Raw genomic sequence first — 27,269 nt, 5'->3', positions numbered from 1 at the left:
AGAATGATTATTTCACCATTACACATCACATCAGACATAACGTGTGTATTCATCCAGCTTTAAGAAAGTACATGCATTCCATTTTTAAGGTGGCTTTTTTATTTTTTGATATAGCTTATAACAGATTTTGGAAGTTTTTCCCAGAGAGAAATCATGACAGAAACAAAAAAGCATTTACACTTTTCTCATTCATGCTTTTATATAAATGTTAACAGTCATAAGTTTAACTTCATAGTAACAGCTCTTCATACTCATTACAAACACGTTTGTAAAATCAAAGCCAGCATCGCAAGTAGAATAATATTTCATAAATCAAATATATTTTGGCTTTGGTTTCCTTAGTTATAATTTTGTGGAAAAGTATAGGATGTTTTTTTTCAAGTTAAATCAAAGATAATCTATTATTCTATACAGATAATAAATAGACATTTCTATGACAATTTATCATTTAAATTGCCCTGAAATGATGAAAACAAACATTAAGTGCCACAGAGCTATGTTATTATACAATTTGCAAGCAGAAATGGCTGCCATGCAATATTATGAAGGGAAAAAGGCACAGTGATGACTGAGGAACCCTGACGGAAAGTCGTTTTTCATCACAGGGTCTGCATCTTGGCAACAAGGCGACATCTTACTCATACTTTTACTCGTGCATGCAAACAAAGATGGAAACTTCCAACAAACTCTTCTGTGCAGTCGTTCATGTTGCACCTCACTCACTGGGAGCTGAAAACCAAAAGAGGGGAAACATGTTTAGGTTGCGTAGATGTTTTTGGAAACAATTGCCCATGTGACTATAAAAACATTGGTTTGACTTTAAAGGGCCCATGTCATGCTTTTCCGGTTATTACCCGTCCCCTTGTGTGTTATGAAGGTTTTTATGCATGTAAACGGTGTGCAGAGTCAAACCCCTCAAAGTACACCCTGTAGCGAGTAAAACTCTAACACAGAAAATACCTCCCCAAAACGCCTCGTTGGAGATACGTCATTGTCCATTTGATTCTTCCATTTCGTTCCGGGTACGGCATGATGTCAAGCCGCACCTGGAACGAAATGGACCAATCCGTGGAGCCGTTACGTTACGTCCGCGGAGCCGTTACGTTAAGCCCCCGCTGATTGGTCCAAATTGACCAATCCACGGACTTCCTCACACACACATCTGTGTGCAGGGAGCAGGCAGCTCAGCTGATTTCTCCTGCCTGGCTGCAGGCTGATAACAGACAGTTGGGATCGCGGCGAAATTCTCTCTGCAGACCCATTCTCACAGCGTTTATCAACCTTTTTCTTGCTCAATATCAAGCCACACTTATTGTTTTTACTTTGGCTGTGACTTTGTGTGTGCTCAGGATGAGTTTGGCTGTGTTTGGCTGTGTATCGCTAACAAGGAAACAACACCTCCACGGAGCTCAGCGCGATTCACAACGTCCCGACCAATCAGAGCACACTGTGCTCACAGGGAGGGTGGGGGCTGGAGCTAGTGGAGCTACAACGAGCCGTTAAAGGCAGAGAGTGAAATTCAGTGAATACAAGTAGTTTACAGAGATGCTGTATGAGAAACCAATGTGAGTTTGTAAAATTGCACAATATAAATCTATTCTAGTATACCTCAACAATGGAATTATGATCAGTGGAAATGGCCATGACATGGGCCCTTTAAAGAAAAGACAACTGTTCCAAATTTATTTTTGCAATGCTCTGAACACCACAAAAACATTTAATCATTTAGAGCAGAAATCCTAAAATCATACCTATACCTGCATGGCTTGATACAGTAGGTGGAAGTAAGTTAATATGTTTGATTGTAATTCAAAAATAACTTTAAGACCAGTACTGCAGATTGAGTCTGCATTGAAAATCCCAGGTCTGTAGCAACAAAAACTTTACTCATTCAGCCTGTAAAACCCTTACACTCCAATGTGGGACTTTTCATTGTTGGGGAAATATTTTCCAAGGCCCATAACTTTGACCCAGTTTATCAGTTCATACTGTCCTGACTGAGCACACGCACCTGTAACCTTGGCTGCTGTGCTCTCAGTGTTTTGTCTCCCTGTTCCTGCCTGTTGGCGTCAGCTGATTCTATCTTGTTATGCACAATGTTGATCATTCTCTCTGAACTAGCTAAATACATGGGTCTGGGGTAGAGTTCTTCAAAATTGATTGTGGCATCTCAACCGTGTGGTCAACTCGTGACCCGTGACATGTCTTGTGAATTCTCCGGCCGAAGCTCCAAATAAACCGTCAGTGTTTGCCATCAAAGCTCCAGCTCTCCATCGTGTCTCTCTTTGAGTCCTGACTCCAATTGCTTCAGAAGTTTCCCCCACATTCATGACTTTTCTTTTTAAGACTTCACCAAACCCATCTCACCCCCGCTTAAGTGACACTCGATCATCTGCCTCCATTGGCTGTGAAACAGGGGCAACATCGCCCATAGCCAGTGAAAGCCCTATATATGTTGGCATGCTCTGGTTTCTCTGTGGACTCAGATTGCACCTTAATGAAACCACGTTGACAACAAAATGTTGGCATCACACCTACACACACATACTGACACACACACACACAAGGTGTGTGCAGGCCAGCCAACCACAGCTGAGTCACAACTAAATGATTAAAGTTGGACACCAAAGGGGTCGGTCAAGTGCAGAGAAAGGGTAAGGAGAGTGCTGACTAATATTTAAACAAATAAATGTATACTTTTTATTAATTATATTCAATACTTTTTGTCAAACTGTCGAGTAATCTGTTAGAAACAGCTTGCACTGTTCTGTCTATTCTCTCTTGTTGCATGTACAGCTAACTAAAGGCTGGAGTTTTAAAATGATTTTGTGGCAGTATTTTGACACCAGATAGTCTTTGAAACAACACCCCAGCAATCAAACTGTTGGATAAACCATAATAATGACGTATTGTCGTATAAAAAAAAACCTTCATTCAACCCCAGATTAGTTTTTAAATTGGCAGTATTACCATATCTTAAGATGTACATAAACAAGTGATGGTGCCTGTACCAGATAACTGCCTAAATAAATGCTTGAAGGTATGGGTAGACCCATAGGAGGCAATATATGGTAATGTACAGAAACTAATGCATTTCCCCCACTGCATAAGCCAGTACTGTAGCTTTCCTTGTCCATCTTTCTCCAAACTGCATTACAGTGGTAGACACTTTGCATAAGACTAGGAGGAAAATGAAGAGCTGACCTCATGAGTCGACTGCCTTTCATTTGCATCATGAAGCAATAATTGAAATGATAGCATGCGATGTGATGCTGCATTGTGTTACACAGCACTTCCATGTATAGATAATAATGTAGTGTGCAGGGATCCTCACTGTGCAGACCTGCAGTCACTCTGATGTGCTCTTTTGGTATTTAAAGCAGCTATTATTACGTTGTAATAACTAACTTGTATGTTAGCATACAGGGGGGTTACCAGAGAGGTGAACAGGTTCAGTATTTTCTCCAGAGACAACAAAGGGATCCTGACTACATTGTGTGTTTTGATTGGGTGTTCATGCCATATCCTAACAACACATCTTGGAAAAGAAAAAAAAGATGTAATTGAAACCAACCAGTTTTGTGCATGATCATACCGTTTTTATCATTTTAAGAGCTTAAAAAAAATGAAGTCTTTGCTTGCAACTTGCACACATCAGGAGCTGACCCTGGGCCAAACAGTTCAAGTTAAAGGTTTGGTCTATAGCCCTACAGTAACAACTGTTACAGCCTCAAAGGACAATGGTTACACTTTAACAGATTGTTCAGGCATGAGTCATCACTATTTAAACATCCTACATCTATCCCTACCTAATACTACTTTTGAAAAGATTTAGCCTGGATATACTTTTCTTGTAAATGGTATAAAAAAGTCCAAAGTTTTAGCGCTGATAGTCGATATTAAACATTATATTTTCTTTAAATCTGAACGTACAAACAACAAACTTTTAAAACATAAACTCACTCTTAGCTTTCCAATATATTATTGAATAGGTTTTAAGTCTTGGAAATGTTAGTTCCCCAGGCTGTAGTATAATTGTTTCATTAAAGTGTATTTTTAAACAAAGATATACTGTCAGGAGATGAAAATATTCATTAATACATTTTCAAGAAAGCAGCCTAATGAAAAGACTCCTCTGTGAGTCCAAATATAATAAAGTGTATCAATATAATACATCATTATTACAGTCATTAATTCATGCAACCTGGTTAGGCCAACCCTTAAGTGTGAGGCAGATTCTTAAATACTAACTAAATAATCAGATGTGTGACTTATAAACAAATATGTGTGGCCGCCCCGGTGTGTTCATTAAAAGACATGCCTGTGTGTTGTTGGGTATCACCTGGTTACGGACATTGCAGTGGGACTGTGGGGGGTCGAGGGAAAGACGGGAGGGACATTATGTACCTGCGCTGTTTTTATTGGGTCTTCATGCAGGAGGTGGAGCAGTGCTCAGGTTACTGCTGCTCAGTGGTAACAATTTAACCATAATAACCTTACTTCCCGTAATGCCACACAACACTACTATGACATTTTTTTCTACCAAATGTGGTTAAAAAAATACCTGTTTCACAGATGTAGATTATTATGTGTAAGAATCCCCTACATTCAGTATTGGGAAGTCCTTAAAATGTGCCTTAGCGAAAAAAGAAAAGATTGTCATTGACCTGTCCAAGTTAAGTTTTCGCCCTCCAACCTACCTTGCTCTGCAGGTGCTTCAGGTGCTGCTGCTGGTTCTTCTGCAGGTGTTGCATCTGGAGCTTCTGCAGGAGCTGCTGCTGGTTCTTCTGCAGGTGTTGCATCTGGAGCTTCTACTGGAGCTGCTGCCGGTTCTTCTGCAGGTGTTGCTGACGACTCTTCTGCTGGAGCTGCTGCTGGTTCTCCTGCAGGTGCTGCTGCCTCTGCAGGCGGGGGGGCTGCAGCAGGCTGAAGCTCCTGAGTGTCTGCAGATGTTGCAGCTGCAGCAGGATTGTCTGCAGGTGTAGCATCGCCTCCGCCAGCAGGTGTCTGGTCGGGAATAGTTTCGCTGTCCTCAGCTACTTTACCATTCTCATTGCCCGTTCCTGTCAGGATCACATGTATTCAAAAATTCAAGATATTATGTAAAACCAATACAAAAAATATCAAATGCAGGGTCACGAGTCAAAGTAGTGTTTATATTCACTGGGGTTTGGGTAACCATGTGCTTCTGATGATATTGTTCTTTCTGCTTTGAGTAAAAGAATGTGTACACATTTGGATATGATTTTATTGGGGCATCAATACTGTGCTCTGTTTACTTTATGTTTGTGTTGCCTACATTATGGCCACAGAGCTGACATAACCCAAAGCCATAGACACGCAACAAGCAACAAGCAACACGCAACATGTTAACACGCAACTATTATAATAATGATAGCCATGCAACACATTTTGTTAAAATTGTGCCGACTTCATTTGCAGAATGTAGGAGCAGCCAGTGAGAATGTGGCTAATAATGCAACTGCATAGGTTTGAAGGAAATACAGATATGTTGTATCTTATAATGTACACCATCATGTATCATACTTTGAAGATGGAGTAAGTAATTAAATAAGAGTTGTTTGCAGGCAGACTCCTAGCATCCAAAAATAAAACACCAATGAATAACAATTGCATCAGGCACAATAAGAAAAATAAAGTATGCACTGTTCTACAATACTTGATCAACTGTTCCTCTTTGGAAAATATAAAACCTATGGTTGCTGCCAAAGGTCATTGGGAAGGAAGTAAAAAATAGCACAAAGAAATCCCCACTGACAAATTACTGGAACCACAATTGTTAATGATTATGTGGAGTGTTTCTAAGAAACATTAACACATGCTGCAGAGCTCATAGCTCTCTGGACAGGTTGCTGTGTGTTTGAAACTGTGCATGACTACCATGTACTCGTTTGTTCAGAGGGATTTGCATTGCAAGTGTATTTGCATGGATAAAAGAAGTCTTGATCATCAAACGTCCATGTTTGTATAAATACGATGTCTGTGCCTTTCTTTAGTGCATCATAATTGTCACAATATATTTTAGTTTAAAGAGATAATGGTGTTCTTTAAAGGTTTCTTTTAAACCATTTGAATCTCGGGGTAAGGGATGTCATCTTTCTTTCTTTGGGGTGACAAGTAAGAACAGGCGAAGGAAAAGCAGCCACATGCAAAAAGAAGAAAAGATCCGGACAAATTTGCATCTGACCTCCAAGATGATAATAGCAGGAACACCTTGCTTTTCAATGTCAATCAGCTAATAAACCCGGAAACCTGAGAGCAAAGACAAAAACTACTCTCCTATGACAACGACAACTACACACTTTTAGAATCATAGGGGGGAACTCTCTTTTTACTTTTCACCCAAAGGAAGGTCCAGCTGCAGGACATGAGCTTTGAACATACTTGTGCAGAGTCAGTTTCCCATCTCCTTTACATATTTAAAGTATCCTTACTTATGTGAGCTTGCATGCATGTGTCTCCATACAGGCCTGTGATATCTCTTTAAGAACTGCAAAGAGAGCTTTAGAGCAAGAGACACTTGCTCAGAGGGGGTCCCACTAAGTGAATATTTGACCAGTTTTCCACTACCTTCTTCTTTAGAGTTCTGTCACACAGTGCTTAAGCTGGCATTACTGCAAACACAGATACATTTAAAACACAGATTTGGTAAATATAAACATTTGACAGCATTTAAGTCAACTAAACCTACACATACGTTCTTACGTTTCCTCAGCACTGCTACATTTAAGCACAGGATGCATTGTTGATGTTTTACATTAAAGCCTGTGTTAGTTTGTACCGCAGCCTGGCCATCTATAGCACTACAAAGGAGCTCCCAAAGAGGCTTCTCCATTTCCTTTGGAAACTGTAGAGTGTAGACTGTCACCAAATCTGCTTTCATGCCACTGTCTCTCCCTCTCAGGGAAGACTGAGCCAGAAACCGCTGTTAAATAATGACAATAAACTTTCCCATCCTGTCACTGTGGAGCTCTGGTTCACTAAAACTACAAACATCAGATACTGTACAGTGAGAAATACATTGAGGATCATTTGCATGTAGGATCCTTTTTATCAGAGCAGCGTTCACCACAAGATAAGTATATGGTGTAACTATATTTGGAGAAGGCAGTGAACTTCCACGATGACCAACAACATGTTACAAGGCTATTTTTTACTGTAAGGTAATAATAAAGACCAACCTCGATTACCTAATTACAGTAATATCTTTGGGGTGTAGTTAAGGCAAATTGGTATTTACAGATATGTCACATTCAATAATTTCTCTAAAGTAAAGCTGAGTATCGTGCTTGGTCAGTGCCTTGAGTGTTATAAAGTTAAGAGATATATAGGTTCACACTGTGCAAAAAACACATTATTGATATTTGACATGCAAAACATGAAACTACAGAATAAAAGGAATGGAAAAGGTTGATTAGGAAATCATTGCTTCCATTTAACTTTTCACTATAGCATTATTTTCTTTAATATATTAAACATTCTGTGTTTGGCTATAAATTATGCTTGCAATAAATGCTACTCGCCTGCATACTGTTTATACTTCCACATATTTCGTATGTATTTTTGCACCATATTTCACAGAAAATATATAAATGTATGAGCATCACCTGTTGTACTGGCTCCGTTGCTCTCCTCGGGTTTAGGACTAGGTCGAGTCGGATCTATCGCTGCAGTTTGGGAACTGGTGGAGCATCCCATCCTGCCCTGTGCTCATAGAGGACTGGATGGTAAACTTCAGAGTTGTGGGATGAGGAGAGGCGCTGATGACGTGGTGCATAGATATCGGCTCTTTAAATGGAGAGAATTCAAAACTGTGGACAGCGAGTCCCCGCGACGAGAACAAATAGAGACAGGCTGGGAGTCAAATTCCTTTAGTCCTGTGCGTAATTACGCATCGTGTTTCCTCCTCCAGAAACGCGTTGAGCTGTTTGTGTTGTAGCTACAGGTCACTAAACAGTTGGTCACATAGGTGAAATGTGGGCTTCTGTTGTGTTCTGTAACTTAGGCTGTTTCCAGGAGGCTGGCGCAGGTGCGAAAATACATTATTCAGTCAGAGTGCAGCGGCCACCTCTTGGGGAGGGGAAGTTAAAAATGTAACCTCGCCAAACTCACATCTTGCCCACGGTCACTTGCGATTCATCAAAAATGTCAACCCTAAATTAATCCACTGGAAGGAAATGACATCCTTAATGTAGCAAGACGAAAATATAATCATACTCCATTAGAATTAAAAGTCCTGCAATCAAAACATTACATCATCATCATTAGCAATTACAATATCAAGTGAAAGCTAAATGAGAATCTAAAAATGAATAATGCTGTGCAAGCTTGATTTTTGATCAAACATAATAGATGTAACAATTCAAAAAGTTATATAGATTAGCATTTGGAAATCAATAAGATACTATATTATAACTTGTAATTGGTACACCAAAGTACAGCCGACTATGATTATTCTTATCGTATACTATACTATAGATGACTAATATTTTTGACTTTTTATAAAGATATTTTAATGGAAGGGAAAAGCTTTGGTCAATATCATGTTTGCTTGATTTTAGACAATGTACATAGCCTACAAATGTTTTCATACATTTTGTGCTCATCGAATCAGCATGATGCGCAGTAGTCGACTGCGCAGACCCACCGACAGATATCCGCGCAGTGCACGCTGGGACTTCCTTTCTCTCCGAGGCCATATTGGAGTTAACTTACAGTAAGACGAGCTCCGAGTTTTCTTTATAAAAATCACTAGGATTTACACATTTTAACACTTTTGTTGTCTGCGCACATTAACGACAGTCTTCTCCTCCTCTCCTCTCGTCCGCAGGTTGGCCGGTCAGGACTAAACCGCAAAAATGGTGGCCGCAAAGAAAACGGTGAGTGCCGTTTGCTCGAGCGGAGTGCACGCGCTGCTCTAGGGCCAGGCTGCTCTTCACGTGGAGACGTGTTTCTGTTGAGGCCTGCTAGCTAGCAATGTTGCTCACTGTGCTGACGCAGTGTTTACACTCAATTTATATAGTTTCTTTTTACATTTGGCGGTTGTAAAAGTTTGAAAGCATGATGCGACTGTCCCTCTATTTATTGACGTGTATATGTTTGTCGGTAAACGTTTGTAACTGTAATGACACCGCAGTGTTGCTAATGCTAGTATGCTAAATCTACCAGAACATTTTCTTAACCGTGGTAACAATCCCTACTAATTTACGATGTCAGCATATTTTAATGTGCTGCCCTTCGTGTTACCGTTTGTTAAATTACATATTTGTATGTCCCACATACATTTTGGGTTTTTGCATGAACACAACGATGGACAAGTGGTTAGGTATGTAGCCTGTGAGCATTCATTAACGTTAGGTATCTGTGTTTGTACAGAAAAAGTCCATGGAGTCCATCAACTCTCGTCTCCAACTGGTGATGAAGAGTGGAAAATACGTTCTGGGCTACAAACAGTCCCAGAAGATGATCCGTCAGGGAAAAGCCAAGCTGGTCATCCTGGCCAACAACTGCCCTGCCCTCAGGTAATGCCTAACAAAGATACAACATGTATTGTAAATGTAGGACGATGTATTGAAGGGTTCTATGAATAAATAGCTATTTTATAATTGTTGTAAGCAAAAGTTATATGGGGGTATATGTGAGTTGTTTATGGATTGTTTATCAACAACTATTAGGGTTAAGTCTATATCTTGTAGAAAGCATATTCAATATTGCACACTAACACTTTAAATTCAGGTATATCATACTTGATCAGTATAAATACAGTTTTTATCATGTAATTTTTACATTATGTTGAAACTAATAAATCGTATCAAATTCCACATGAGAAGACCTACTTGGCAACAAACTGGATTGTGATTCTAGTTGACAGAGCTTGTTAAAAGCCTTGCATTATTATTATAAGGACTAGGATGTAAAGAGAATGGCATGCCAAATATTACAGATATTTGTTAAAATCTTTATAACTAACTGCAGGGCCACTAAGTGACTTGCCTTTTCTTTATATGTCCAAGCTTTAAAGTTATGAACAGATTTTTGAATTTTTCAGAAGATTTAAAGGCTGTAGATTCTGTTGTAAAGACTAGTTGAGTAACTAAAAAGGTGTGGCATTGTCTATCTGCAGAGCCCCTGCCCTTTGTATGTGTCTATTCTTTGCCTTTTGATGTTTTTGAGAGTCAACCTAAAAGAAAAGTACTGACAAGATGCCAGATAGTAGGCACTCATCAAACTGAAGGAGGAGAATGTGGAGAAGGGAAATGCAAAATGGACAAAGCTTTTTCTTAAACTACAGAGAATCTGAGATTGGCTTTCATCTCCTCACAAACACCACAACCCTGGTTAAGCCGGGGCTGAGTGGCTAGCCTTGAATGTTGCAATTACAACAGCTTTTTTTTTTTTTTAGATTGTCCGGTTACTGACTGATTATTGGTGTTTAGTTTTGGCACCTTTTGGGGGGATTTTTAAAACATGGTTGACCTGTATTTTGAAACTTTAACTAACATTTTTTTCCTCTTTCTGCCCTGTCCAGGAAATCTGAGGTTGAGTACTATGCCATGCTGGCCAAGACCGGTGTCCACCACTACAGTGGAAACAACATTGAGCTCGGCACAGCCTGCGGAAAATACTTCAGGGTGTGCACACTGGCCATCATTGACCCTGGTGAGCACCTTCCTCCACAGAGTAGTGCAGTCCATTTGAACCCTTTCCTTTCTAATGCCAAATGCGTTGAGCCTGTTCTTTGGTGTGTGTGTGTATAGGCAAAGTTGATGCAGGGATATTGGTCCCGAGTGGGCCTGTCCCATCGACTACTTTAATAGTACTGAACAGCAAAAAACAAAACCACAACACTGCATTTGAATTATGCTCAACAGAATACAAATTTCATTCAATTAACCTATTCCTTGCTAAATATATATTGGTAGTCTAGTCCTAACAGAATTGTATTTAAGGCATACAATTATGAAAACATGTTTGGCTTCTAATGTGAAACTTTTTCATGCACTTGAATCTTTTGTTTGTTAAGCTGCAGAGAGTAGTAGCCAGATCTATGATGTAATGTAGCCTGAGATGATAAAGATGGAACTCAACCAGTCGGACTGCTAAAATGCTTCTATTGGCCTTATTCAAATATTTTACAACTTTGAAGTGGTACCTTTCCCAATAATGTTGACTCTGTTTATATATTAGTAAGAGGTATTCAAATTTAAGCTGACGTTTTGTCCTTTTCTCCACAGGCGATTCTGACATCATCAGGAGCATGCCAGACCAGCAGCAGCCACCCCAGTAAAGCTGTTCCCCCGCCCCGTTGTTATAAATAAAGTCGGTGTTAACAGTATATGCTGCTGTCTGTCTTTATTACTAAAAACAAGTGAGAACTGTGCCAGTCCTACACGTGTCCACCAGAGAGCATCAGTGTCCTCTTTGACTTTCTCAGATGAGTAAACTCCCATTTAAAATGTTTAGGTCTGTGAAGGAAATCCTCTCTGCATAGCTGTACCATCCCTAACAGCTAAACATGTCAAAATTCAGAACTAGATTTTTAACGGTTGAATATTCTTCAGAGACTTTTGTAACAAAGCGTGACCACAGGATTATCTGTGTATGTAAAAGATTATCCACCCAACTCATCAGTGTTAAAATTACACGACTGCTGATCCTTGAGAACATTTTTTCTCACCGACATAAACCTTGGGGTTGACAGTCTGCGGAATTGGCTGCAGCCCGCTGAGTGTAATGGAGAGGACGCTGTCCTTTCAGGGGTATTAAAGGCATGAGTGATGGATGCCTTCGTCACACACTGTAGATGTCCTGACTGAGAATATACCTCTCAATGCCAACCAAGAACAAGATGATTCACTCATTTTCAGCCACAGGAAAGGGTTAATTTAACAACCCATTACGTCTATAAATGATAATTTAATGATCATGCAGTTCAGCTTGGGAAAGGAGTGTAAGATGCACTTTGAAGCAGCCATGTGTTGACATCAATTCACCATTTTAAAATAGCCTTCCCGTTGATTTAAACAGTTTTTGTAAGAACACTCTCAGATTTTGATACCTAGAGTAAGACCTGATTAATCAATTAACAGAAAGAAAGCACCCATTTCGTCTTGGGTATGGAGCTCCTTCAGTTATCCCCAATTCATAACCACTGCAGAGTATCTGTAACAAACATCAATGGACGATTGGCAGTGGATTGAAACTCACCTGAACTCTGTTGCATATAACTTTAGAGGGGGATAAAAGAAAATGCTATTCTCACTGAGGCTGTAGTGTTTTCCCAGAGGTCAAACTGCCGCTTCAATGCTCTGCTGCAGCTGGTAGGGGTCAGTGCCTGGCTGATAAGCAGTTTAGTAGCACAGGTGGATGAAGTAGATTATATCTCATCTGTAACGCTGATGGACATCAGACTGAGGCCGTCACAGACCTTTTGGGGCCCCGAGAAGAAGGCAATCCATCTCCAAAAAAATGTAAATATATTTTACATTTCTATCAGTTTTTATATTACTGCTTAGTCTTAAGTTTTAATTATTTCGTTTTTTAAAACTGAGAAAGTCGTGCTTATTAGGACCATGGGATTAGGTAAACAGCAGAAAAAGAGAGTAAATGGCTGCTGGAATCAGTGCAACATACTCTTTACAGTGATCAAGGTAAACATCCAGAAATGCACTTAAATCATACCATTTTGGATCTTGCCTCATTACCACAATATTTTTATATTTTCTGAAGCATCAAAAGGAAAGAATCATGAACTGGAAAGAGATGATATACTGTAACATAATCCCATGGATGTCAAATCAAGTTTCACAGCGTTAGGGCTCGGTCATCTTCCCAGATACAGACATAAGCCGTCATCCATCCAGTCGGTTTGACCCAGATGTTCCACTCACTGCATCCTTTCCTTAACTTTTTCTTTCTTATTCCCAATGATATTATCCTAGAAGAATGTGCAGCAGATGAAGACATTCTAAAGAGAACAAGATTGAATGTTGAGTAGCCTCCTCCAGCACTTAACATTTCAGGGCTACTGTACTGTTTATTTTTCTTTACTGTGATCCATATATTATATTGTTTTTTCCAGTTAGAAGAACTTTGAATAAAAAATCAATCACAATCATAAGGCAACAGAGTGTCAGGCCATATTGATCATTTGTATAGGAACATAAATTGGAGGGTATGTGAACTCGGTGATCGTTTACTGGGTACTGAGTGCTTTATATTCTCACACACAAAATGTATTGATCAAAAACTCCTCATTGTTGCCCGGCAATGTCATAACACACAGCACAATACATACCCTGACAAGTATCTGTTGTTTTAGTAGATATTGTAAATAGTTGCAGGAACATTTAAAGGAGAATTTGAATGTCATAACAAATCTGCTGATGGTTTCAAAAACCATTCTTTGGCTCTTGTTTCCTCTTACTACTTTTTGAAGCTGATGTCACCCTCTCTGTGTAAACAACTAAGAAAAGGGACAGAATATGACCCACTTATTTGACTGTTTTCCCCCTGTGCTGTCCCAGTGGCAGAAAGTAGGTGAGCGTGTCTGTCTGGTAGCTGACCTGCTGTCAGTCCCAAGGTAATGCCGGCGTCCATTTTGAGGCAGCAGGGTAAATGCTCGCTGATCTGCCAAATTGTTTGTATCCAATGAGGGATGCTGCAGTTTGTGAAGGCAGCCGGAAGCACATCAGCAGCATGAATTGACAATTATTGTTAATAGATGTGATTCACTGACATTAAGTCCTTCAAAATACATAAAAGACCGCCTAACATATTCTATTTTCCTCCTCATTTCCAGGGGTAATTTGAAATGATTTAAAATGTATGTAAATACCAGTAACTTCATACATAAATGTTTTCACGATGAAAATCAAAACTCAAGTTCTAAGACAAACATTGACTCAATGAATAAACACAGAAGCAGACACTTTGACTGATTTTGCTTTTTATTATTCAGAATGGAGACATGAGCTCATGCAGATCCAACAAGAGGATGTGTTTGAGTGGAAAGAAATGGAGAACAGTCTTGAAGTGATTCTAATAAAACGAGGCATCAGCCATCCACCGGTCCAGACAAGCCTCTTCTCTAAAAACCCTTCAGTCTGTTTCACACAATGCAAAATACTGATTTGGAGCTGATTATACTAAATACATGTTAGCTACAGCATACTGTGGACAAGGTCAAATAAAAACACATCAGTTCCCAGTGAGCTCACGCTGACTTTAAAGTGCAGTTACATTTTCAGCTTTGTTGGATTTGCTAAAGCAGTGGTCATAATTCACACAGGGAAAACATTGAAGGGGCCAACCAATTACCGACTACAGTATTATTATCAAATGTAAAACTACTTCATGGTACTAGGGAGATGTTGAATGCAATGTTGCATAGTCCGAAGGAAAGACCTTTTACAGTATATAGCAAATATTACATAGGAAATATTGGAAAAAGGGGATTAGGTGTGTCTAATATGGTTTGCTCCATTATTCATTTTCATAATTGCCTGAATACCTTTAGGCAAAAGACAAGCTTCTCTAGCTTCATATACCGTATATTGATTTTGTGCTACTATGCTAAGCTAAGCTTTAGATTCAGAGCCATCATTCAAAAAAGGTTAGATTTAAAAAAGGTCACCAGCACAGGAAATACCTCAACACGATATCGCTGCATAGGCAAAGGAAATGTTACTACATATAAAAGGAAGTTACCACACACACACACACACACACACACACACACACACACACACACACACACACACACACACACACACACACACACACACACACACACACACACACACACACACACACACACACACACACACACACACACACACACACACACACACACACACACACACACACACACACACACACACACACACACACACACACAATTATCTCAACTAAAAAGATCAGATTACACATGCTCGATGGGAACACAGGACACGCGTCTTAACACACTAATGTTACATATTATAGATTTGTGTATTGCCTTTTTGGATGTGAAACTGTAATATTTATGTGTGTGTGCTTCTATGAACAAGATCATTAATGCCACTCTTTCTCGGAACAGACAGGAAGGCAAACTGGAATATTGTGATGGAGACGAAAGGGTGAACAAGGTTTTCACTGGCAGTCAACGGACCACAGGTTAACAGACAGTGTGTTTACATGGAAACAACAGGAAGAAGCAGTGGTCGAGGATCCTTTTTCACATCACAATAGGACAGCCTTTCACTATCACTTATTTTTCTCTCAGTTTTTTACTTTATACAAAAGAAGTCATACAAAAATACCTCGACATTACATTCAATGAAGGAGTTTGTCAATTTCTGAAAAAAGTGCTCTTGCATAACTGATCGTGTATGTCACTTTCCTTCTCACTCTGTCACTAACTCTCTTCAGGTAGTTTGTTTCTAGACAAAGACCACGAGGGAGATTCACAGTATCGGGGGGTTAACAGTTGGTGGCCAAACCGGTGCACGTTTCCCTCAAAGAAAAGTGCACGTTGAGTTGGGTCAGAGTGTTCAGGGGGAGCCAGAGTTTAGGGGGGGAGCCGGTGGAGTCGCTGCGATACTGTCCTTGGAGGAAGACAGAGGAGAGGGTAGGGGAGGAAATGACATCACAACAACCAGGGGAGGTGGTGGTGGGGGGGGGAGGGGGGGGGGGGGGGAGTTGATGGAGGTCAGCCTAATCTAATATAAGTTTGTCAGGAATCCAAGATGAAACCAGCCTCTAAGACACTGTTTTGTCTTGTTTTCCAACATGTTCCAGCCAGCGTTTGGGTCCTAGTGGTGGGAGTGAGAGGTGGAAGGTGTTTGGGGGATGGGGTCCAACAAGGAGGACGTCTCTCATGCCTCCATATACTGGGGAGGGGGATCCTTCGGCGGTATAGCAATAGCCTCCTCGTACGGGGGCAGCAGAACCTGAAATGCAACACAAAAAAAAAAAAAAAATGTCTCATTCGAAAGCATACCAGAATGCATCTTGATCCATTACGATGAATGAGCCAATCAGCCATTCTTGTGGAAACTATTGAACACAGAAATGGACACACTGAAAATCAAAGAAACAAATGGGCGTCACAATTATGAGGGGCAAAAGACAACTGTTCAATCCCCCCCAGCATTTCCAAATGGGGTTTCAAGACTTATAAGTGGTGCCACACAACAGATCTTTTTCCTTTTTCTTCTCAGAGCTACTAGTAGCAACACATTTAGCAACTTATTTACATTGACAGGATAAGAGTAAGAAATATATATAAATAAATAAGAGTAATCGCAGTCACATGTGGAGGCTCTCCCTCGCTGCAACCGACACAACCACTAAGCTTTATGTGTGATGACGGCACCAAAATGCAAACGAGCGTGTGCCGTTATCGAAGTATCTTTGGAGCGAGGGCTTAACACAGATTTGTCGATACTTTCCAACACACTACATTTAGTTTGACCACATTTACCTATTTGTTGCACTGTCTAGTAACTGCAAAGAACTGACTCATTAATAGCTGTGAAAAGTTACCGGAAATTAAAGCTTTATCCACTTCCTGTTTTGTTTGAGTAAAGGCCGACGCACTTCCTTTGTGCCGTTAATTAAGCCTTTTCCACGCAGACAGAACTGCTAGTAAAAGCAACGCTCAAAATGCTGATGGTGTCATTATTCTACTCTACTAGTCCATTTAATTCCTCCCTTCCTTTCCACACATGCCTATTGCCACTTTAGTATAGTACATTTGATTATAAATAGGAAGATATTCAGAGACAGCCTTAGTAAAACTGCTGCAGGTTTCTTCTCCAACATCCACACACACATCCCTGTGCTTTAAAAGGCCAGAGAGCCTTGCCTCTGTGAATGGTGTTATAAAACCAGCCCTGCTTCTAATTCAGTGAGCGAGGGCGAGAGAGAGAGAGAATATGCTCCGAGGGGATGAATTGTGAAGCAGCCAGGGAGGCCCGGCGAACACATCACTGAGAGGATTTGAAATGAAGCGGACAAGCAGACAATTATGTAACATGTCCAGAAGAAGAGAGGACGGACAGAGATGTATAGAGAGAAAAGAAGGGGGGGGGGGGTGGAGAAGACTCTTGTGCATTTTAATGGCGTTTATATAAAAGCATGTCAGATAAGCAGCTGGGTACTTGAAGGCAGTAAAAAGCCATTTAGACACACTGCTGGCTTTCTAATAGTAAAAATAGATGGAGACCTCTTTTCATCCACCACCGTGCGGAGAGGGAACGCAGCGATGAAAACATGTCGTCACTTTTCATACTTTATGAGAGCTGTTTAACCAGCGTAAACGATGAGCCACAAGTATTCATTGAAATGAAATACTTCTCTTGTTAACAGCCTTCACTTTGACCTAGATGCCTCAGTTGTTCTGTTTTTAAAATGTTTCCTAATTAACTCAAATAAATATTAGATTTTCTAGTATACAATTACACTTGTTTTCTGTTTCCATTAGTTTAATGATACATAAGGGCTGTCATTAGGGTTTGAAGTGAATTAGTTACATGGATGCTGATTAATTCATCGCTATCAATCCTATATATATATATATATATATATATATATATATATATATATATATATATATATATATATATATATATATATATATATATATATAAATATATAAATATTTGCTTGGTAAAGCCACTAGAAAATATTTATACTCAAAAACATTACATTAACGGGGCACATCTTTTTTTCTACTTTATCAGATGAATCTTCAGTAGGAATGAATTGGCACTGGGATGAGAGCAACACACGGTAAAAAGGAATTAAGACCGTATTGAGTAACGCACAAATATTGTTTACGCTGTTTGTATGTACTTTGTTATACATAAGAAAGATATGCCATCTATAATAATACACAAAATAAATAATAATACACTAGATGTAATTTCTTGCTTACTCTATCTAATTACATTCTCAAATCATTTCCCAATAAAGTATTTTCTACACTGAGTGTCTCATTTCAAACGTATTGAATATATGGACATATGAGACACAGTGTGATATAAGACCCTATGGATTACTTCCTGAGTCATGTCCATGAGAAGGACAAATGGACGGACTGATGAGGCGCTACATATTGAGACGACAGCAGGTGAGACAGATTAATGAGCGATGTATCAGTGAGAAGGATTACAGACAGACGAATGGAAAGCGCGACGAAGCTAAAGCCTCTCAGAAACCCCATGAGTCAACACTGACAGGGACCAAGTGGGATGATGGACGAGGGAGGAAGCGGCTCTGCAAAGCTGGCCAATCACAGCTCAGGAGGATCTACAGCACCTACTGCTACCCACGGCAACAATGACACTTCACTGACCGCCAGACAACTGAGATGCACCGCTTTCTGATCGACTGATAATTGGCAATACACTGTGATATGTGTCCTGATTTTATTGTGAAGTTGATGATGTTGATACGTTTTAAATACATGTACAGTATGCTCTAACCTTTTTATTATTGATATTTAAACAATACAAATTACAAAAGAAATTGTCAGCAGTGAGATAATTTTCCATAGTGAACAGATTCCTGTCTTCCTTCATTATATGGATTCAGAAAATGTGTCAAATCTGAGGTTAATTCGTTTTTTCCAGAGTTTAGCATTTAGTGCTTTCAAAAATGTGTTGATTTAATTCTAAGATTCTAAAATTCTGCTAATCTAAGCACACGTCAAGCTATGTCATCTATTACATACATATCACATTACCAGTGATGTCTATAATCCTTACCTTGTACATTTAGAGGTATCAATTCACTGAGCTGCAATAATATACACAAGTAAATACAATCTAAATATTAGTATAGGGTTATAAAACTTCACAAAGCTTTAGCCTAGTACATGATACACTTATTGAGGAGCACTACTTTTCAAAGCTGGATGTATTTTTCCCATATAAAGAGAACTGATAGCTTGTAAGCCACAAAAAAAAGAATGCTGTGTGAGTGCAATTATATGATGATCTGAGTAAGGGAAATACTCAGTTTGTCCTTGCGGTGGGGAGGCGAGACTCACCGTGGTGTCATTGGTGGTGACATACACCAGGACCTCCGTGGTGCCCCGCCTGCTCACATATCTGTAGCAGTTCCACACACAGCCAATCAGGTAGGCCTGTCCCCGGGGGGTGAGAAAAGAGACAAAACAGTGACCTTTAACAACATCGTCCCCACTTTACATTATTGCTGAGGCTGCTTGCCATCACCTCATCCATCCATGAAGGTTAGGGATGATGATGCCATAGATCAAGTCTGTATAGAAGATTGGTATATAGGGTGCTGCAGAAATGAGTCCTAACCTGAAAATGAGTTAGCATTCTTTTATTTATGGTAACCTAATGTCAAGGTCGATGTTTCTTTTGTAATGGGTACGAACGCTTCCCTTAATTCAGTACGATGCCTGAAATAAGGATTTACGACATGTCATTTTCCCATAAAAGCACCACTCTGGAATTTTGAAGCCTTCACTTAAAAAGGAAATTGATAAACAGTTTACCACTTGTGGATATTAAACGTCATCAAGCCAAACATGTTCACCATTTTTTCAGCGATGTTGACATTGAAGTTATTCAACCACATTTTTGGCTGGTTTATAGCCTCACATTATCCTTTTTTACTTCTTGCATTTACACTTTTAAAATCAGACGGTAGTGTTCATTTGTGAATATTATCTTGCTGTAAAAATAACGTCTATTTGTTGGTCACAGAGCTTCATTTTGGCAATAATCCAAAAATCAAATAGGATCAAGCCATTGGCTTTTTGTCGACTGAACCAGGATACCAACTTCTGGAATGGCCTACACAAGTTTCTCCTCCCTGCAGCTCTCTTCTAGCTACCTTTTGGACGTTACAGTTCAGGATACATGGCAATTGGATACAGTTGTACTAAGTAAGAATAATTTCCTGGAAAATGTTGCCCTTCTTGGTCTTTCACCAACATTTCAGCCAAGGCAACTGACCAGGCATCTCCTGCCCTCAGTAAAGCTACGGTAGCACTCTGGTGAGGTTGGTCTGACTTGGCAGAAGAACAGGAGGTTCATTGTGAATGTGTGCATGTGTGTGAGTAGCCTGCTGAGTCGCTGCCTCTGCCAGCAGTAAGCGCAACGGACCGACGAGGAAACCGGGCTGCCTGCTTTCCAATCACTTTCCATCTGCTGAGCCGCCTTCCTTGCTGTGACACAAACACTTTCAATCACAATGATGATGTGCTACGCTGGCACTACTCACTGATAAGAAGTCTGCGCTCGACCTTCCTGCCCATATGATTTACATTTCTTTATTCATCCGCCCATCTGTCCATCAACATCCCTTTCTTCCCTCTCCAGCTCTCCTTCCTGTCTATCTGTATCCGTCATTCAGGCAGATATTATTCTGTCAAGTGCAGTCAAGTGGAGGATGTTGGCTTCAGCAGGACCTTCAGCAGGTGTTGCCTGTGTGCTCACAGCTCAATGCGTCCTTGAGGTTTCAGATCTGGCCCTTTTCCAGGGAACTGACTCACAAACCGTCACTACAGTAGCTAATATATACAGTACAGTGCAGCCTATCAATACAAAACAGGTTCTATTAATGTTACCTGGTAGATTTCCGATTATATGAATCTATATTTGCTCTCAAATGCTGAAATGTAAGCAGTTAAACTACCCCATACTGTGTGTCTCTCTGCCTGAGACTCTTCTCTCTGTAAACCCAGCAGTGTATCTTCCAGTTGCTGCTTCCTATCATAAAACCCCGGCTCTGGCTTTGGATATCTGCCGAGAACATTTCCAATCTGAGCTTAGAGGAAAAACAACTTGATTTGATTGTACAGATGACTGAAACTTCCTGTCCTATCTCATCCCGGAGCCCCAGAGCATCGCTACGCCTGGAGAGTCATCCATGCATTAAGGGGGAATAAGCTTGACTGGAGTTGGTTTCCTGTTGTCTCTGACCCGCTGCTCTCTGACTGTGAGATAATCCCATGAAAAACATTGATAATGGGAAAGTTCACACTGGCAGATTCATTACACACGCCATATGGTTCGTAGTGCATGATATGCGCACAGTGTGGGACTTAATTTACGTTGCAATATGACAAGCACATCTATAAAAAGCTCTACAGGGAACAAATGTTCAGTGAGTGTGTGTAATGTGTAGACATGTGTTGCATGTATTCATTTTCATAAGTATAAGTATAACATTTTCTATTCATGTTCAGATGGATGATGTGGTTAAAATAATCAAAGCTTGGCCGATGGGTTGAATCTATGAGCTCACCTTGAAGGATAGGATGCAGCCAATGAACAGCAGGACTGCAAAAACTAGGCACATGTTGTTGGTGGACATGATGTCCTCTTTGTAAGGGAATGTCCCTGGCTGAAAGAGAGCGATACAAATAAAAACATTTCAGGAGTGAAACAAAAGACAGAACGTTTCCTTTAACAAATCAGCATCTGACAAAACTTTCATTGTTTCATTCCTACAAGAAATACACTCCTAATCAACATAGCTAAGACCTGTATTATTCCTTAGTTTTCACTAAATATCAAAGCAGTGAACCATATAAAATGTGTTGCATTGTAACTTAGCTCTACATATATACAATATTTCACGAACAAAAACCACCCTGCAGTTTTAAAATACATCATTAAAAGTAGGAGTTTTGATAGTAGGTAAGTAGTTCTCACCAGTTGCTGGAGGTAGTCCTGCACCGTGTTGGGATAAACAACAACACTAATGGCTACCAGTGTGTTCAGGGCAAAGTCGAAGATTTGGTAGCAGAAGAACGGAATGATCCAAGCAGCATGTTGCTATGTGGGAGAGATGGAGAATAGATGAATAAACTCAGGAAAAAAGGCAAGTTGTTTCTTAAATTCAGATTTTGAATATCATTTGTATTGCTTGTGTATTTACCTTGTAAGCACCATATGTTGCCATGCCACATATAAGAATCATGAGCAGGGATATCGCAGTGGCTATGCAGATATCTGGGAAAACAAACAAACATAACAATATTAAAACAGATGAATCGTGACCCGCAGTGACTGACGTAATCCAAAAGTCTTTAAAGGAACTGGATTCTACAAAACAAAACACCTTAGGTACACCTCACTATTTTAAGCTCAAGGTCTGCTTTGGTCAAAACATGATCAGCACGTGGTTAATTGTTATGCAAGTTGTGCTAAATTTAACTAAATATAAAGCCCCTCTCACTTTCACATTACATCTTAGAAAACTGACTGATGAGATGCTCGTAATTGCACTTCAGCAACGTTTAAAAAAAAAAAAAAAAATTTATTTATAGATTAATGGCTGTCTTTTATTAATCATTTACATCTTATTGTTTTACTATCAATACATTTATGGTAATTTATAGAAGGTAGACATCTTGCATTTTCCCTCCCAAGACATCTTCATGTTATTTATAAAAGGTTCAAACTTTTCATCGCATGTTTTTGATGGTCTTGTTAAAACAAAGTCACATTGACATTTTACCAATGCTCACTTTTTGTATTAAAAGTCAATGAAGAACATTTAAGTGAATTGGAAGTGAAAATGAAAATTCAAGGGATAACAATATTAGTTAATATAATTAAAATAGATAAGGAAATTTATATTATTATATTGGATTAATATTTTAATTATTTATTTTATTCAATTAATAATTCTAATTATTATTATTATCATGCCTTTTTTTTGTTATTACATTCAGTGTCTTTCATAGTAGTTTTTTTGATTTGGCAGCAGTCATTTGTTAATAAAGCCAATAAAGCCTATTGAGTTTAATTAAATCTAACAAAGAGGGATTCACGGACATCAAGTTAAACAGGATGTCTGCCTTGTGCAGTTTGGTGAAAGGGATCACTATGCAACATCGGCACTTATTGAACTTGGTAATCAGACGCAGTACTGACAGCTAAACAATATAATCAATGAATCTCTGGTAATCTTTATCTGCATTATTAAGAATGACACCAAATTCAATGACTGAACATAGAAAAATAATGAAAAACTCATTGCAACTTCTCTAAATCCTCATGACTGAGCAGCAGTGATTATTTCAGTAATGATACTGTGTTTAAACCCAGGAAATGATGATACCATACCATCTTAATCCCTTGCAACACACTAGACACAGGGACAGATGTTAACACATACTATAAATAAACGATACATGCATAAATAGATGCACTGCCACCCTTCACCCAACACAGGTCATCTACACAATCTGAGCTACGTTTCATTAAATCTCTGCATATGGCCACAGTGAGTTTGGACACCTGCCTATTACAAAAACCCAACATCAGCTTGTCTCCATCTTTTCCTGCTGTTTCACAATCTTTGACTGATGCTGCACAACCAACAACGCCATCAGTCAAGATGGCCGTTTTAATCAGAAAGAGAACCGGAGCAGTCGTTTTTAATCAGAGTTAGCTAGCGACAGAGACTGTGGTGTTCCAGAGGCGACTGTGATGATAATAGCAGCTGGAGGGGAAATACTGAAAATACACATGCACACTGATTTGTTCTGTGAGGAGTCGGGCCTACTCAGCTCTGTCTGTGCTGAGAGCAGCACTCTGAGAAAAAGAAGCGGTGAGCAGAAAGGAAAAGGGATTTTAGAGCTGCAAAAACACACAGCGCTTTAAGGACATGCTGATGATTTTGGTAGTTAGTTACTGTAAAATGTTGACACTGTTTGAATTTGTTTTAACAGTCTTATTAGATATATGTGCCAAAATAACAATTGGGAGATGTAAAATATTCTACTTAAGTATAGAGAACAGATCATGTGTTGGTTGACTGAATGCATCGAAGACAACAGTGTCACATTTTGGGATTTTTTTTGTTATGTTGTTGAAATGTTTTTGCCATTACATATCACTAGGGTCACTCGTAGACCCGTTATCTCAGAAATCGTATATCATGCAATAAAATTGGAATTCATTGTCTTTTGTGTTATTGTGGTGGTATTTTTCTGTTAAACACACTGTTTGAATGAAATGACCATGCTGTAATTACATTAATTATATTGAATATTTAATGACATTTGAAGAAACAATTTGTAAAATACAGACACAATTAGTTTCCTTTTAAACTGAATATTAAAATTAAACCCTTCAGAGTAATTTAAACTACTTCTATGAAATCTTACACAGAAAATCATAATAATACATCTTGAACATTTAATTGAGGAAGTCTAATCAAATATACAGAATGTAACGCGTCAGATATGATACAATAAGGGGATTATTTCCACTCACTTGCATCGTCCATGACGTCGATGTCAGTCCCCAGCTCAGAGCTGGTAAGGTGGTAGCGGTATTGAACCGGGTCATTGAGAGCCGACAACAAGATGAGTAGAACCACCGCATTAATGAGCTGTGGGTAAACAAAGATCAATATTAATATTACATGTCATAGCAGAGTTATTCATTTGTACGTTCTTGGATTAACTTTCAGCTAATTTGATCAGGTGGATCAGGGTTCCTTCTTGGAGTTGGATGAAAGTAATACAAATGGAAAAGTAATCTCAGGTTAGGTAAAGGATTATTAGACAAGGTTTTTGAATTGAGTTACTCTGATTTGATAAAGACCAACTGTGTGGTTAAATCTACCGGACAAATGTCCTATAGCTTCATGAAAAATTGATTAGGACTGCAACTGGCTATTATTTTGAACTATTAAAGTCCTCAATTATTATCTTTCTGAATAGAAATGAAATAAAACGGCCACAAATCCCAAATTCAAAGAGCCCAAGGTCACATATTCAAATTGCTGGTTTTGTGCAAATTCCAGTCCAACATCCAAATACATTTAATTCCCAATAATAGCAGAAGAAAGCAGTAAATCATCCATAGAGATGCTGGAAGTGAATATAAAAAAGACTTGATTATCACAATTTGTATCAAACACTGACAATTGTTTGAGCAGTCACATTGATAGCCTATATGGTATTTGGTGAACTGTTAAACAGACAGTAAATCATCTGTCCAACCAGCTTTATTAGCAGAAATGACCACATAAGTCTTATTTATGTCACTGTGGAAAGTAAAAGCATGGGATGGAGGTAACAGTGTGTTTCTTTGTGAGGCCTTGGCTCTCTTTGAACACAGAGTTGTTTAGTAGTAGGGTCACAGAGAGGGGGACTAACGGTTACGAAAGGTCAGGGACTTAACAGGCTTATTGCACTATGTTTACAACTTTATGTTATCCTGTGGTCATAAACAGAAACAAACTAAAATACAAATGTAGGGAAAAAAACAAAACCTATGGGATGTTATGGTGATTGTATTTCAGCGCAACAAAAAGTGTAACGTCAAAGCTTGAATTAATAACGGCTACAAACTGTGCTACACAATACATGTTGTTATATGATTATTTGTTATTAAAACATAAATATATAACGGAAATAGGAGTCAGTTGGCGGTAAATAAACTAGCAATGTAGTTAAATTCCGTTACATTACTCTTTAAACCGAGGGCATCCTCAAAATGGCAATTCCCAAATTAGTGAAAGCGATAAACAAGTGGAAAAAACAGCAGCAGCTAGCTAACATAGCTTTATTGTGGTAAAACTCACATGAAACGTGCATCTAATTTTCTACATTTTTAGCCCTATTTGTTGTCATTTTGCACCTGACATCGAGTGAAACACCTCACTTACCATATACCATATTCCCAGAATAATGGTGCCCGTCCGTACATGGCAGCAGAGGCAGCAGCTCGTCGAGTACCACCGGTCCCACGGCGAAATCATGGTGTTATCCTGCTATGAATTTCAAGTTATTTCATGAATGCCGCCGAAAATGAATTATTCAACGCTACAGTGTCCTAAAATAATACGGACCGCTTCTAGTTCCGCCACATCCAGTGTATGTCAGAGACGATGTTCGGATGTTTCCGCTGGTGGAGGAGGACTGGCAACAAGCAGAGCCTTAATCTGGCTCATCCCGGAGTCACGTGACCAGGATTTTCACCGAGGGATGCAAACAACATATTTCAATTCAGCTATTACATGATGCTGTCACACACTTACTCACGCATTTCCTGTGGGGACCGTTTGTTACTGGGAGAAATTGAATAATTTGGCCTACTTTACTGTTACAATGAAGCACCCCCGAAAATGTGTGTCAAAACCTATGGTCAAAACCTATGGTCAAAACATTACCATTGCCTTTTCCCTGGATGTGATTGGTACAGTGTGTGCTCAACACTCAATCAGTCCTTTTTCCTGTAGGCCTATATCATCAGTGTGTCAGGGCTAAATTGTGGACCTTGACAAATTGTGACTGTTTTAATGCACTATTTATGCACAATAGAGACCATTTTACATGAAATGGGTCTCAAGTCGGTTCTAGATTCAATTCATCATGAGGCCATGTTTTAGTAAAGTTACATCTAGTTTTAAAACCTTCTAATCTGATGTTATCTTTATATGATGTATAATCCTGCATTAACTTGTGTTTAAGAGTGATTTTTAGGAGTTTCTAGAATGATATATTGTGTCACCCTTGGAATACTGCACACAGTAGGCCTACAGAGAAGAGAAAGAAGAGAGGGTTAACAAATGTGGAAGATCAGTCCTCTATTCTTGCGAATAAAACATTTATCTCAAATCTAGTACACCCATGGACACACTTGCATTTTGTGGTTGTATTTTTGTGGATACATATGTGGTATCTCTGGATGTATTGTTGTCAAGTTGGATGCATCTTTGGGGTTCTGTTTTTTTGCCAGAAAGTGTGTTATACAACTATAATGTTACTGTGATTTAAAAAAAAACTATAATAAATAGTGTAATCTGTGTAACGGGTCAATATGTCTGTGCCCTCATGCAACTGTTACACTTTTCATAAAGCGAAGGACATACTCTTAAAATTAGGCCGGATGACCAATCAGTGTCCCGTTTTTATAAATCAATATATTCTTGACATGAGGTAATACAATGAAACCTACTGAGATGTCACCCTTCTTTTTGAATATCTGTCTCAATGTAAATGACTAAAGATTGCTGTGTATTAATGCCGTGTTTGAACAAGAGACACATCTCTAATTTCATGTCAGTTTCTCTCTCTGTCAGAGCAAACATCCAGGATCAGGCCAGACAGATGGGCCGGTGACCACACACTAAGCTCTGGTGGGTGGACCGCATCATCGTCACATTAGGGGATTTTCCTCTCCTGCCATGACTTAATACTGACCAGACTGCCACCTCTTTAAATGCTGGAACACAATTTGAAGAGGACATCTCAAGCT

The 27,269-nt window shown here is 39.3% G+C and overlaps 3 protein-coding genes across 4 annotated transcripts; 1 reads left to right on the top strand and 2 right to left on the bottom strand.

The window, feature by feature from the left end:
• Window positions 1-44: 44 nt before the first annotated feature.
• On the bottom strand, window positions 45-8,002 carry LOC117478429 (skin secretory protein xP2-like). The gene is made up of 3 exons (XM_034125479.1): window positions 7,629-8,002; window positions 4,701-5,063; window positions 45-729 (listed from the first exon to the last, which is right to left on the bottom strand). The coding sequence occupies exons 1-3, from the start codon at window positions 7,717-7,719 to the stop codon at window positions 716-718; spliced, it is 468 nt and encodes a 155-aa protein (XP_033981370.1). The 5' UTR covers window positions 7,720-8,002; the 3' UTR covers window positions 45-715.
• A 649-nt stretch (window positions 8,003-8,651) lies between these two features.
• rpl30 (ribosomal protein L30) lies at window positions 8,652-11,356 on the top strand. Its single transcript, XM_034125505.1, has 5 exons — window positions 8,652-8,737; window positions 8,852-8,900; window positions 9,397-9,542; window positions 10,550-10,680; window positions 11,256-11,356. The coding sequence occupies exons 2-5, from the start codon at window positions 8,880-8,882 to the stop codon at window positions 11,306-11,308; spliced, it is 351 nt and encodes a 116-aa protein (XP_033981396.1). The 5' UTR covers window positions 8,652-8,737; window positions 8,852-8,879; the 3' UTR covers window positions 11,309-11,356.
• A 4,330-nt stretch (window positions 11,357-15,686) lies between these two features.
• Window positions 15,687-25,958, bottom strand: laptm4b (lysosomal protein transmembrane 4 beta). 2 transcript variants are annotated; one of them, XM_034124263.1, is made up of 8 exons: window positions 25,861-25,958; window positions 25,678-25,779; window positions 24,276-24,393; window positions 21,928-22,001; window positions 21,702-21,824; window positions 21,292-21,390; window positions 19,058-19,153; window positions 15,687-15,953 (listed from the first exon to the last, which is right to left on the bottom strand). In XM_034124263.1, exons 2-8 carry the CDS (start codon window positions 25,768-25,770, stop codon window positions 15,879-15,881), a joined length of 678 nt encoding a protein of 225 aa, XP_033980154.1. In that variant the 5' UTR covers window positions 25,771-25,779; window positions 25,861-25,958; the 3' UTR covers window positions 15,687-15,878. The 2 variants fall into 2 exon arrangements, with proteins under 2 accessions (XP_033980154.1, XP_033980155.1); XM_034124264.1 differs by having other exon boundaries at window positions 25,678-25,782; window positions 25,861-25,907.
• Window positions 25,959-27,269: the final 1,311 nt, after the last annotated feature.

This window comes from Trematomus bernacchii, unplaced genomic scaffold (genome assembly GCF_902827165.1).
Source record: "Trematomus bernacchii unplaced genomic scaffold, fTreBer1.1, whole genome shotgun sequence".
NCBI lineage: Eukaryota > Metazoa > Chordata > Actinopteri > Perciformes > Nototheniidae > Trematomus > Trematomus bernacchii.
The sequence above is the reverse complement of the archived record's forward strand: the minus strand, read 5'-3'. Positions and strand labels throughout refer to the sequence as shown.